This window comes from Nothoprocta perdicaria, unplaced genomic scaffold (assembly GCF_003342845.1).
Source record: "Nothoprocta perdicaria isolate Ctin4 unplaced genomic scaffold, notPer1 scaffold_314, whole genome shotgun sequence".
Classification (NCBI taxonomy): Eukaryota; Metazoa; Chordata; class Aves; order Tinamiformes; family Tinamidae; genus Nothoprocta; species Nothoprocta perdicaria.
Genome location: NW_020455549.1, coordinates 39,407 through 50,166, shown reverse-complemented (window position 1 = coordinate 50,166; position 10,760 = coordinate 39,407). Strand labels below are relative to the sequence as shown.

The 10,760-nt window shown below is 64.4% G+C and overlaps 2 protein-coding genes across 2 annotated transcripts in view; both read right to left on the bottom strand.

The window, feature by feature from the left end:
- Positions 1-602: 602 nt before the first annotated feature.
- On the bottom strand, positions 603-4,626 carry GPD1 (glycerol-3-phosphate dehydrogenase 1). The gene is made up of 8 exons (XM_026042784.1): positions 4,570-4,626; positions 3,632-3,809; positions 3,328-3,468; positions 2,990-3,128; positions 2,079-2,191; positions 1,753-1,986; positions 837-943; positions 603-715 (listed from the first exon to the last, which is right to left on the bottom strand). Exons 1-8 carry the CDS (start codon positions 4,608-4,610, stop codon positions 619-621), a joined length of 1,050 nt encoding a protein of 349 aa, XP_025898569.1. The 5' UTR covers positions 4,611-4,626; the 3' UTR covers positions 603-618.
- A 789-nt stretch (positions 4,627-5,415) lies between these two features.
- Positions 5,416-10,760, bottom strand: part of LOC112950304 (SWI/SNF-related matrix-associated actin-dependent regulator of chromatin subfamily D member 1-like) — a 13,239-nt gene continuing 7,894 nt past the window's right edge. The window contains exons 2-13 of the mRNA XM_026042806.1: positions 10,734-10,756; positions 9,879-9,921; positions 9,680-9,802; positions 9,248-9,370; positions 9,005-9,121; positions 8,627-8,728; positions 8,380-8,541; positions 8,170-8,267; positions 7,822-7,957; positions 7,375-7,497; positions 7,075-7,176; positions 5,416-6,857 (exon numbers count right to left, since the gene is read on the bottom strand). Coding sequence (XP_025898591.1) covers positions 6,804-6,857; positions 7,075-7,176; positions 7,375-7,497; positions 7,822-7,957; positions 8,170-8,267; positions 8,380-8,541; positions 8,627-8,728; positions 9,005-9,121; positions 9,248-9,370; positions 9,680-9,802; positions 9,879-9,921; positions 10,734-10,756 — 1,206 coding nt within the window. The 3' untranslated portion in view covers positions 5,416-6,803. The remainder of the gene's footprint in view (positions 6,858-7,074; positions 7,177-7,374; positions 7,498-7,821; positions 7,958-8,169; positions 8,268-8,379; positions 8,542-8,626; positions 8,729-9,004; positions 9,122-9,247; positions 9,371-9,679; positions 9,803-9,878; positions 9,922-10,733; positions 10,757-10,760) is intronic.

Genomic DNA, 10,760 nt, shown 5'->3' with positions numbered 1-10,760 from the left:
AAGGGAAAGCTGGGGGAAAGGGAAAGCTGTGGAAGGGGCTCCCTGCGGCAGCGGTGCAGGGCTGGGTGGCAGCGGACGGGCCGCAGAGCGCGGGGGCTGCGGGGGCACGCGCGCGGACGCCGCACGGCCCAACTGCTTCGGCGGGCGCCCGGCCAGGGCGGCGCAGCCTGCGGCTGCTCGGGGCCGGCCGGGGCAGTTGCTCCCTGCCTTGGCAAAGCGGGCGCAGGACCGGCAGGCGGGAGGGCCGGGCGGGCGCGCGGGGCTGGGCGGCCACGTCGCAGCCGCAGCTCCCTGCCGCGCGGAGCAGCCCCAGGGGTGCCCCCTTGCACGGGGGCAAACAATAGAAGTGCTTGTCCCCGCAGGCAGCACGCGGAGTCGCAGCGGGAGGAGGAGGAGGCCCAGCCTTCCTCAGGGCAGAGCCGAGGCAGCAGCRGAAGCTAAAGGGGCCCTGCAGAGGCAGGGGAGGATCCGCAGGTACCTCCGCGCGGACGCCGGGCGGCAGCTCCAACCGGAGGCGCCGCTGCCCTCCCGGGGCTCCGCGGAGGCTCCCGGCAGGCGCCGGCTCCCGCCAAAGCCGTCGCAGCAGCAGACAGGCGCAGGCGCCGCGGCCGCGCTGCCCTACATGTGCACGGGGTGGTCCTGGAGGCACTTGATGATGTTGGCCACAGCTTGGCCCTCGTAGCAGATCTGATACACGGCCGTGAAGAGGGGGAACCTGGGGGCACACGGGCAGAGTGAGCGCCGGCCGCCGCCTCTCCTGGGACACGTGGGGCCRCCGGAAGAGCATCCGCATCCGCAGGAGAGATCCCAGCGGCACGCGGGGCYGGAGCGCTCACTTGTCCACCGCCTTCTTGCTCTTGAGGATGTGATGCAGCTCAGCGGATGTCTGCGGCCCCTGCAGCTTCTGCCCGTTCAGCATCTCCTTCTCCAGCTGCTCGATAGACTGCAGCAGGGCGGCAGTGAGCGAGTTGCACCCGCATGCTCTGCGCCGGAGCCRCACGGCCGGTCCCGCAGCACCGGGAGCCCCACCGTGGGCAGGTCCCGCAGCTCCGGGAGCCCCGTTGTGCCGCAGCACCAGGAGCCCCAGCACGGCACAGCACCGGGAGCCCCGTCACAGGCAGGACCTGCAGCACTGGGAGCCCTKTTGCGCGCAGCATCAGGAGCMCCGTCACGGGCCGGTCTCGCAGCACCGGGAGCCCCATSGTGGGCTGGTCYCSCAGCACCAGGAGCCCCATCACGGGCCAGTCCCGCAGCACCAAGAGCCTCATCAYGGGCCAGTCCCWCAGCACTGGGAGCCCCATAGTGAGCTGGTCTCCCAGCACCAAGAGCCCCATGACGGGCTGGTCCCGCAGCATCAGGAGCCCCGTCACGGGCCGGTCTCGCAGCACCGGGAGCCCCATGGTGGGCTGGTCTCCCAGCACCAGGAGCCCCATCACGGGCCAGTCCCGCAGCACCAAGAGCCTCATCATGGGCCAGTCCCACAGCACTGGGAGCCCCATAGTGAGCTGGTCTCCCAGCACCAAGAGCCCCATGACGGGCTGGTCCCGCAGCATCAGGAGCCCCGTCACGGGCCAGTCCCGCAGCACCAAGAGCCTCATCACGGGCCAGTCCCRCAGCACTGGGAGCCCCATTGTGGGCTCGTCTTCCAGCACCAGGAGCCCCGTCACAGGCCGGTCCCGCAGCACTGGCAGCCCCATCGTGGGCTGGTCCCGCAGCACCGGGAGCCCCGCCGCGCCGCCCGGCCCCGCTCACCTTGCCCGTCTTGGCGAAAGCCTCGGCCACCTTGCGGTTGCGGCCGCCGTAGCAGGTGGTGATGAGGTCGGCGACGCCGCAGCTCTCCAGGAAGGTGGAGGAGGTGACGGGGCCCTTGCAGAAGAGCTTGGCGAAGGCGATCATCTCCATGAGGCCCATGCGGATCACGGCGGCCTTGGTGTTGTCGCCGAAGCCAAGGCCATCGCAGAACCCGGCCGCGACGGCCACGATGTTCTGGAAGAGGACGGCGCCGTGGCCGGACCGGCCCCGCCGGGGGCTGCTGGGTGCCCGCGCGGCCTGGCGAGCCCCGCGGGCGGCTCACGCACCTTGAGCGCCCCGCAGATCTCCACGGTGTCGGCCTCCTGCACCACGCTCACGCGGAAATTCGGCGTCTGCATCAGCTCCTTGAGGATCTGCCCGTGCTGCGTGTTCTTGCAGCCTGCGGAGACAGCGGGAGGAGGTGACGGCGGGTCCCAGCGCGGGATCCTGCGCCCTCCCTGCCCCCTGCAGCGCCGTCCTGCAGCCGGGAGCTGCTGCGGAGACAGGAGCCCCTTTCCCAACGCGGGGACGTTGCTAAACATGTGCAGGGACGCRGAGTGCCAGCCCAGTGCGCGGGCGGTGAGCAAGGCTGCAAGCCTGGAATGCTCCCAAGAGCAGGGCAAGCCCGGCGGGACAGAAGGGACACCTGCTCAGTAGGGTAAAGGTATGTTCAGAGGTTGCAAATCTGGGGCTGGACACTGCTGTGTTCTCGGGTCCTGCCCCGCACAAGAGCATTTCTGAGCGACAGCCCCTGCGGCCCCTGCGTCACACACCTGCTGGTGGTTAAAATAGGACACAGCCTGAATCCCGTAGCTCCCGACCCAGCAAACTGTTCCCGTTGGCTTTGGGCACTTTGAGGGAGYCACAGGAAGGATGGGGGACACGAGCAACAGGCGCTGGACGAACTTCCAAGCAGCCATAACCCGGGATGCAGGTGAGTGTCCCCAGAAACCCAGGCAAAGAGAGCTAGGGGAGCTCAGCTTAGTCCTGGGGGAGGCCCTGCGCCCCACAGCCTTTCTGGAGGCTGGAAATGGGGCAGATTTCTGCCTTGCAGGACAGCCCTGGCGCAGCCCAGCTCTGCCGTGCCGGGCGGTGGCGGCAGTGCTCGGACTCCTCTGCTCCGGCCGGGGGAGGTCGATGTGCGGCCCCTGCCCGCGGCGCTGGTGAAGCCGCGGCCGGCCCCGCGGCGCCCGCTCACCGATGGTCGTTTCGCAGAACTCCTCGTCCGCCACCTCGTTGGCGATGTTGGCGCCCATGAGGACGCTCATCTCTATGCTCAGCTTCTCGCGGATGATGTCCGAGATCAGCTTCAGCCCCTCCGGTCCTTCATCCACCCCCTGGCCCGCGAGCGGGGACGGAGCTGAGCCCGTGTCCTGCTCCGAGGGACGTGCCGGCCCCGATCCCTCCCTCCCTGCGCCACATCCCATGCYGAGCGTCACCACAGGGATCCCCCCGCGCCTCCCCCCTAATGAAACCCCCCTGGGGTCCCGCAGACTCCGTCCCCCCAACCCCGCAGCCCCCGGGAGCCGCTCGCACCTTGATGAGCGACAGCCCGATGGCCTCTTTCTTGATGTGGCCCTTGAGCTGGTCGCAGACTTTGCCGATGAACTGGTGGGGCACCACGAACAGCAGGATGTCGGCCCCGGCGCAGGCCTTGAGCAGGTCCGGCTCCGCCACCTGCGGCCAAGGCCAGCGGCGTCGCGCAGCGCCCCGGGGACGGCGCCAGCCCGCGYGGGGACACGTGGCACCGAGCCCAGGCAAGGGGACACCGGGCGAAGGCGGCCCGTCCGGGTGYGCCGCAAGGTCGTGGGGAGCGCGGCCGGCCCCGCCGTGTACCCACCACGTTGGGGGGCAGCTTGCGGCCCGGCAGGTACTTGACGTTCTCGTGCTCCGTGTTGATGATGTCCGTGAGGCGCCGGCCGCCCACGTCCTCCTCCAGCACCCACATGTTCACATGGCTCTCGAAGGTGTCGAGCCGCGCCGCGTTGCTGCCCACGATCTTGGCGATGGCCGAGCCCCTGTGCGGGCAGAGCGGGGCCGAGCGCGTCGGCAACGGAGCAGCGCGGAGCAGAACAGAGAGGAGCGGAGTGGCGCAGAATGGAGTGCAGAGGAGTGGAGCAGAATGGAGAAGTGCAGAGAAGGGCAGAGCAGAATGGAGCAAAACAGAGCAGTGTGGAGCAGAACGGAGCAGAGCAGAGCAGAACGGAGCAAAACAGAGCAGTGTGGAGCAGAACGGAGAAGAGCAGAGCAGAACGGAGCAAAACAGCAGTATGGAGCAGAACGGAGCAGAGCAGAGCAGAATGGAGCAAAACAGAGCAGTGTGGAGCAGAACGGAGCAAAACAGCAGTATGGAGCAGAACGGAGAAGAGCAAAGCAGAATGGAGCAAAACAGCAAAGAGCTTCTGCTCTCAGAGAGCAAAACAGAGCTCTGCTCTCTGCGGAGAAGAGCAGAGCAGAACGGAGCAGCATGGAGAGAAGCAGCACGGAGAAGAGCRGAGAGAAGCAGCATGGAGCAGAATGGAACAGTGCGGAGCAGCATGGAGCGACACAGAAGGGAGTGGAGAAGAGCAGAGCAGTGCGGAGAAGAGCAGAGGAAGAGCGGAGCAGAACGGAGCAGTGCAGAGAAGAGCGGAGCAGAACGGAGCAGTGCAGAGAAGAGCGGAGCAGAGCAGAACAGCGCAGAGAGGAGCAGAACGGAGCAGCACTGAGCGGAATGAACAGCGCGGAGGAAAGCGGAGCAGGACAGAGCAGAGTGGTGCGGCGCAGCGGGGCGCTCACCAGTTGCCGGAGCCCACGATGCAGACCTTCTTGCCGCCCATGGTGCGGGAGCGGGGCCGTGCGCGGCGCAGCCGGCCGCGCTATTTCAGGGCAGCCGGAGCAGGGCCAGCCCCGACCCGCCCCCGGCTCCGGCTCCGCCTGGGGCACGGAGCAGGGGGGGCCCGGCCCGCGTGCCCCCCCCGGCCCCAAGCAAAGGTGAAATAGCTGCAATCCCAGCGCTGCAGGGCCAGTGGGTGCCACAAACAGCGGAGCCGCCTTCCCAACCGCGGGGCCGTTTTTCCTGGGGAGAAACCCGAACCCGGTGCAGGGTGCAGGCAGCTCCGGCGCGGAGCGCGGCGCTCGCTGCCCTTCRCTCTGTGCAGAGGCCACCGGCCGCYGCCGAGCCTCCCGCGGCYGCCGCTCGCCCAACAGCTCCCCAGGACAGGAGCAGGGGCTCTTGCCTTCCTTTTTGAGGACAACCTAGCCTAAAGCTGCTTCCACGACCCCACGCACGGCCCGTGCGTGGCGCTCAAAACGCTGCCGCCCTTTGCGAGGCGGCAAYGAGGGTGGCAGCGCAGCCGGCGAGGTTCTACCCAGCGCTTGGCCACYGCCTTCCCCGTTTTGCTCCAGTTGTGGAGCCCGTTGCCCACAAAAGGAATTGGCCAAGGCTGAGCAGGCTGGAGCTCCTCGCTGCAAAGGAGGGCGCTGCATAAAAGGCCAAAGCGTGGAGTACATTTATTTTCTCTCCCGTTTCTTATCCCAGTTGGCTGTGTTAAGGGGGAAGGGGAGGCAGCGATGTGTCCTTCGTGGGCACGCACAGGGAGGGCACGGGCGGCACGCGGGCAGCACAGCAGGACGCAGCCCAGCTTCCCTCGCACGAGGCTTTTATTAAAACCGGGTGACGTCTACAAGGGTACAATACAAAAAAAAAATTTGGTCCATGGAAAAAAAAAACATAATAATCAGTTAAGAAAAGCAGTTACTCTGCAACAACTACGCTTGCCTACGCAGTACTCAGCATCCTTCACGTGTGATCACCCTGAGGAGTCAGTAGCTGCTTCGTCAGCACCAAGACCTTCACCCCGGTGCCACAGAGGAGCCGCTTCATAAGGGGCAGAGGAGAAGGGAGTCGAGAGTCTATTACTCACAGACATGTAGTAACACAGACACGAGCAGCAGGGCCACCCGGGCTCCCAAATTCAGAGTGAGCTTCCCGGCCACCCCGGGATGGGGCGGACTACGGGGGGGCTCGTCAGTAACATGATTTTGGGGCTGGCTCCGAGAGAACATGACCAGCTTTTGAGGTCCTTTGCATTTCAGGCCCGAGCAGAAATACTGAGATTCAGGTTAAGAGAATCCATTCTCTTACTCCTAACCATTAATTAATTCACTGTTAATTCATTCMATGGAGAAGCAGCCAGGCTGCTACTCCCCAAGGTTGAGAAAATCCACTTGTACATTCCTGATCCATGCTGGGCCTTACAGCAGCCCCACAACCTAAAACTGCCCAACGAGGAGCTTCAGCGAGGAAACCCGACGCACGGAGCTGCGTCTGCCCCACAGCCTGTCCCGTAACCCCGCACATCAAACCCAGGAGCCCTGGTCCGGCGCTTCCACATCCCTGCCCGGAGCCAGCGCCTCCCGTCCCTGGCCTGGACAGCCTGCCCAAGGACACRAAGGAAACGAGGGAAACAGAAAAGGGACAAGGGAAGGAGCAGTTCTCTGGAGTCGGGTAAACTCTTCCTCAAGGAGTGACCCGGGAGGTGATGCCGTGCAGCAGCAGCCCCCTCGGAGCAGGAGGGCACCTCACTATAAAAACCAAGCAGGGAGGACGCTGCTCACAGGGCTCCATCCCCGCGACAGAGCTGGAAGCAGAGCTGGYGGCCCAGGCCCGTGTCCCGCCTGCGCCACGACTAGGTGCTAGTTGAGGAGGGGAGGCTGCTCAGGGTTTCTGAGCTCGAGGGGTTCCGAGACAGCAGTCGTACCGGCTACGGGGGACACTACAGGCGGTGYGGAGCCACGGGGAGGCTCGCGGAAGCCTTGGGACTGACAAGGCAACAGTCAGAAGGAAAACCAGGTAGAAGTGTGTGCTCGTTGGAGCCTGTCTGCTTGTCACACCCCAGGAGAGCCCAGAGGGACAATGCCAGCATGGATGGTGGCGCAGGCCTCRGTGCCGGAGTGGGATTAACAGCATCCTCCGCAGCTCTCCGCCTCCACAAGTAGCTGAGGTGCCTTCTGRACGCAGAGGAAGCAGCCTATGTGTTCCGGATTCCCAGGGCCTGCTCCAGCTCCTGCCGCCTCTGCTGCACCTGCGGGAGAAGCCGCAGYCGCAGTGTTAATAGTCTGCAGAGCAGGGCAGCGTCTGAGGGACAAAGGTCCCGGCTGCAAAACACAACCTGGGACCAAGAGTCATCATCGGGGTCTGCAGGTGGGGGTTAGCAGTGCCACTCGGCACCGGCGGCGCCTGCCCCGAGGAGGGACGGGACTCCCGGCCACCAGGACCGCAGCCCTGCCTGGGACGCTCACCTTGGAGTAGAAGTATCGGCACACGGCTTCCTGAGCCCACGGCTGGAAGTAGAACTCGGCTCTACGCTCCTCCTCGGGGTTCCCCACAACATCAGTCATCGTCTGGAGAGCACCAAGGACACGAGGGTTGAGGCAGCAAACCCAACCCCGCTCCTTCAAAGGAGCTTCAGCACGGTTGGGTCACGCTCAACTCTGAGTCCAGCCCTGGTTTCRGAGCAACAAACTGCTGCTCGGGGGGAGCTGCTTCTACGAGGGAAGCCTGTGGCTGGATCCACCTTCCGCCCGGGATGAAGCTCTTACCTTCAGATCCCGGCACTGGGACTGTAGCCAGTCGTTGATGAAGCCCTGAGGGTCTCGGGCGAAGCTCAGCATGAATTCCCGCTGCGTCTTCAGCTGGTTGATTGTTTCTATTGTTTCATGAATCTGAAACACAGACCAACAACTGCTCAAGAGGGGAAAGGGCAGAGGGAAAATATCAAGTGATCCAATACGTGAAGGTGAATTCTGATGCTCCCTGCTTAACTTAAACTTATCAGACAGAATTCTCAGTTTTGTTCCCTGCGTTACCRGTGATCCCATTGACGTTTGCTTTACAGCTTTGTTTCCAGATAAAACCTCTAATTTCTAACCATGACCAACTTGACACCAGACTCCAAATGGGCTCCCGTCCTACCAAGAGCTCACCTGCTCCAAGGACACCTTTGTATCCAGCAACGAGAGGGGCAGAAACGAAGGAGCTCTTCCTACCTTGTTATCCAAAGCAGCAATTTCCTGTTGACTGGCCGTAGAGAGCAGGAAGGAATTCATCTGAGTCTTCAAAGTATCATCCACCTCCACATCAATGTCATAGCAGGCTGTTTTCTTCTGGTCGTTTGGGTCAACACTGAGGGCAGCCACAAGAAAGAAACTGAATCAAGATGCTCAAGACAGCAGGCTCCTTGGAAAGGGGGATTTGGTTAAGAAAGAAACAATGGTAGGAGATGCAGGGGAAGCACTCCTGAAAAACCAACCCATTGGAACATCTTCCCAAACCAGGCTTGTCCCTTCTTTCCACCCATTTTCCCGGAAAAGTGGACTCGGGTGGGCTTGCCTCACCTGATCACGTGGTTAATGATGATCGGTTCCGGGGGCATAAGCAACGCGTGAAGCCGCTGGGGGATTTCGGAGAACTTCATCCGCTGGGATTCAAATATCTGCGACAGAAACGCAGGCTAAGGGAAGGGAGGGGAGCTGAGCGCCGGGACCGCCGGCTGCTCCCAGGGCAGAGCTGAGGCCGCCGCGCGCGGCCGCTGCGCGCCCCGTTACCTGCTGCAGGTACTTGTCACAGATGACRTACTCCCGCTCGTGGGGGTCCTGCAGCTTGTGGGTCTTAATATATTGCCAGAGCGCCTGGATGATCACGGGGCGGGTCTGGGTGTGAATGCCCAGGAGACGGGCCAGGCGCGGATCCAGCTTGAACTGGGGAGGCTGCCACAAGAGATGGGGACGCGGTGGGGCCCCGCGAGGCGGGACAGGGCCCCGCGAGCACCCCGCGCGCTTCCGAGGAGCTCACCTGGTAGTCAAGCATCAGCAGGACGGTACAGCGCACGTTCACGTCGCCCGGCCTCTTCACCTGGAAGCCGTCCGTCTCCTGGGTCGTGGCCGTCCTGTGCCACTGCGACACCGAGCGCGGGACAGYGGTCAGGGCACCCGCATGCTTGGCTCCCGACACGCTCGCCGGGAACCCCCCCACACCCCCAGAGTTAGTCCACCCCCTGGACAGTTGGGATCAAGAGTTAATGCGCCCGCTCAGACCCCAGCAAGGCCCCAGGAAAGCAGAGGCGTCAGCAGCTCCCGGCCGCCCGCTCCGGCCCGAGACACGAACGAGGAACAAAGGCTGCCTGCTGAGCGGCACCGCACGGGGCGAGACAGCGCAGCAAAGGGAGCTCACCTCTACCAGGTGATTGTCGGGGCCGTACAGGTCTTTATCAAGTTCAATGACCAGGGATTTAAAGAAGGACGAGAACTTTCTTTTCTGTTTGGTGGCATCGTATTTAGACAAAGCAGACTGCAAGCAACACAGGAAGCGAGAGCGTTAGCAGAGCTGATCTCAGAGGGAGAGCCCCGTTTAGCCTCATCCGGACATCAGCGCACGTCTCCTGCCTCCCTACGAGCCCGGCTGTCTCACACTCACGTCCTCCAGGAGCCGTCCTTCCACCCGCAGCTCCCACGAGGCAACAGTTCCTTCGCCATCCTCGGCGTCCGACTTGGCTGGATTGAACGTATTGGAGATAAAAATACGCAGCTTTCGCTTTTGCTAAGAGAAAAAGCATCAGCTAAATGTTAATTTTGAAATAAAGAACTATCTTGCCTTTCTTTTCCTSAAAGAGGCTCAAAACCCCTTATCCATTTCATTTTCCTTCTCTCCCAGCAGAGGCAGCAAGGAGAGAGGAACACGAGGCGTTCCCGGCTCCGCTCCTGCCTGCGTCTGGACGACGGGGGTTCCTGCTCCCCCACGTTTACGGGGACGGGGCCCAGGCTCCAGCACGCGGCTGCTCCCCTGGCTACAGGCAGAGACTCCCGTCCCGGCTCGCGGCAACGCRGCGCACGCTCCGCTCCGCTCTACCTTAATGGGTCGCTTCAGGGCCTCCTGGATATCCAGGCGCTTCCGCATGATGGTCTGGTCCAGCTTCCTTTCGAAGGCCAGCAGGTCCATGTAGGCCTGGGACTCGGGGACCAGCTCACGAATCTGGGGCGGAAAAGAGGCCGCTGAGCGAGGCGCAGGGCTGCGGCCGCGGCACGCGGCGCCCGGCCCCGCCGCTCACCCGCTGAGGTAGGATCTTGTCTGCCATCTTCTTCTTCTTGGCGCTGCCGAGGGGGACGCGGGCGCAGACGCGTTAGTGCCACGGCGCGGGACGGGGTCCAGCGTCGCGGTGGTGGCACCGGGGCCACCAAAGCGCCGACAGTCCCCTCTCCTTGGGGCAACAATCCCCCCTCCCCGGGGCGGGGCGGCACATGGGGCCCTGGGCCCCACGCGGCAGGGACAGCGACAGCACCCGCAGTGGAAACACGGCCCGTGCAGCCGCTGCCTCCCTGCGGCCGGAGCATGGATGGGAATCCCGGAGCATGGACCGGAATCCCAGCGCACGGATGGGGATCCCAGAGCATGGAAGGGAATCCCAGCGCACCGATGGGGATCCCAGAGCACCGATGGGGATCCCAGAGCACCGATGGGGATCCCAGAGCACCGATGGGGATCCCGGCACCCCTGTGGGAGGCTCCTGGTACCCAAAGGAGGAGGCACTGGTGTCCAATGGGGGGGATCCCGGTGATGGGGAAGGGGTGTTTGTTGGCGGGGAGGACGCCGGTGCCCAAGCCGGGGGGTGGGTCCCTGCATCCCTGGGCTGGAGGGGGTCGGTGGTTGGTCCCAGCACCCGGTATTGGAGGGAGAATGGGGCCGCTCCCGGGCATGGGAAGGGGGCCGCCCCCGCGACCCCGCGGAGGGGGGACGGGGGCCGCCCCCGCGACCCCGCGGAGGGGGGACGGGGGCCGCCCCCGCGACCCCGCGGAGGGGGGACGGGGGCCGCCCCCGCGATCCCGGGGAGGGGGGACGGGGGCCGCCCCCGCGATCCCGGGGAGGGGGGACGGGGGCCGCCCCCGTGCCCCGCGCCGCCGCTCACTTGTGGTTGCGGTTGGGCACGGCCTGC

Bases quoted from the DNA above. Each gene is read 5' to 3' on its own strand.
- GPD1 (XM_026042784.1), bottom strand. From the start codon at position 4,610: ATGGGCGGCAAGAAGGTCTGCATCGTGGGCTCCGGCAACTG. The intron at 3,469-3,631 runs GTGGGTACACGG...CCTTGGCCGCAG, and splicing joins GCAAGCTGCCCCCCAACGTG to GTGGCGGAGCCGGACCTGCT. The intron at 3,129-3,327 runs GTGCGAGCGGCT...CTCGCGGGCCAG, and splicing joins TCGGGCTGTCGCTCATCAAG to GGGGTGGATGAAGGACCGGA.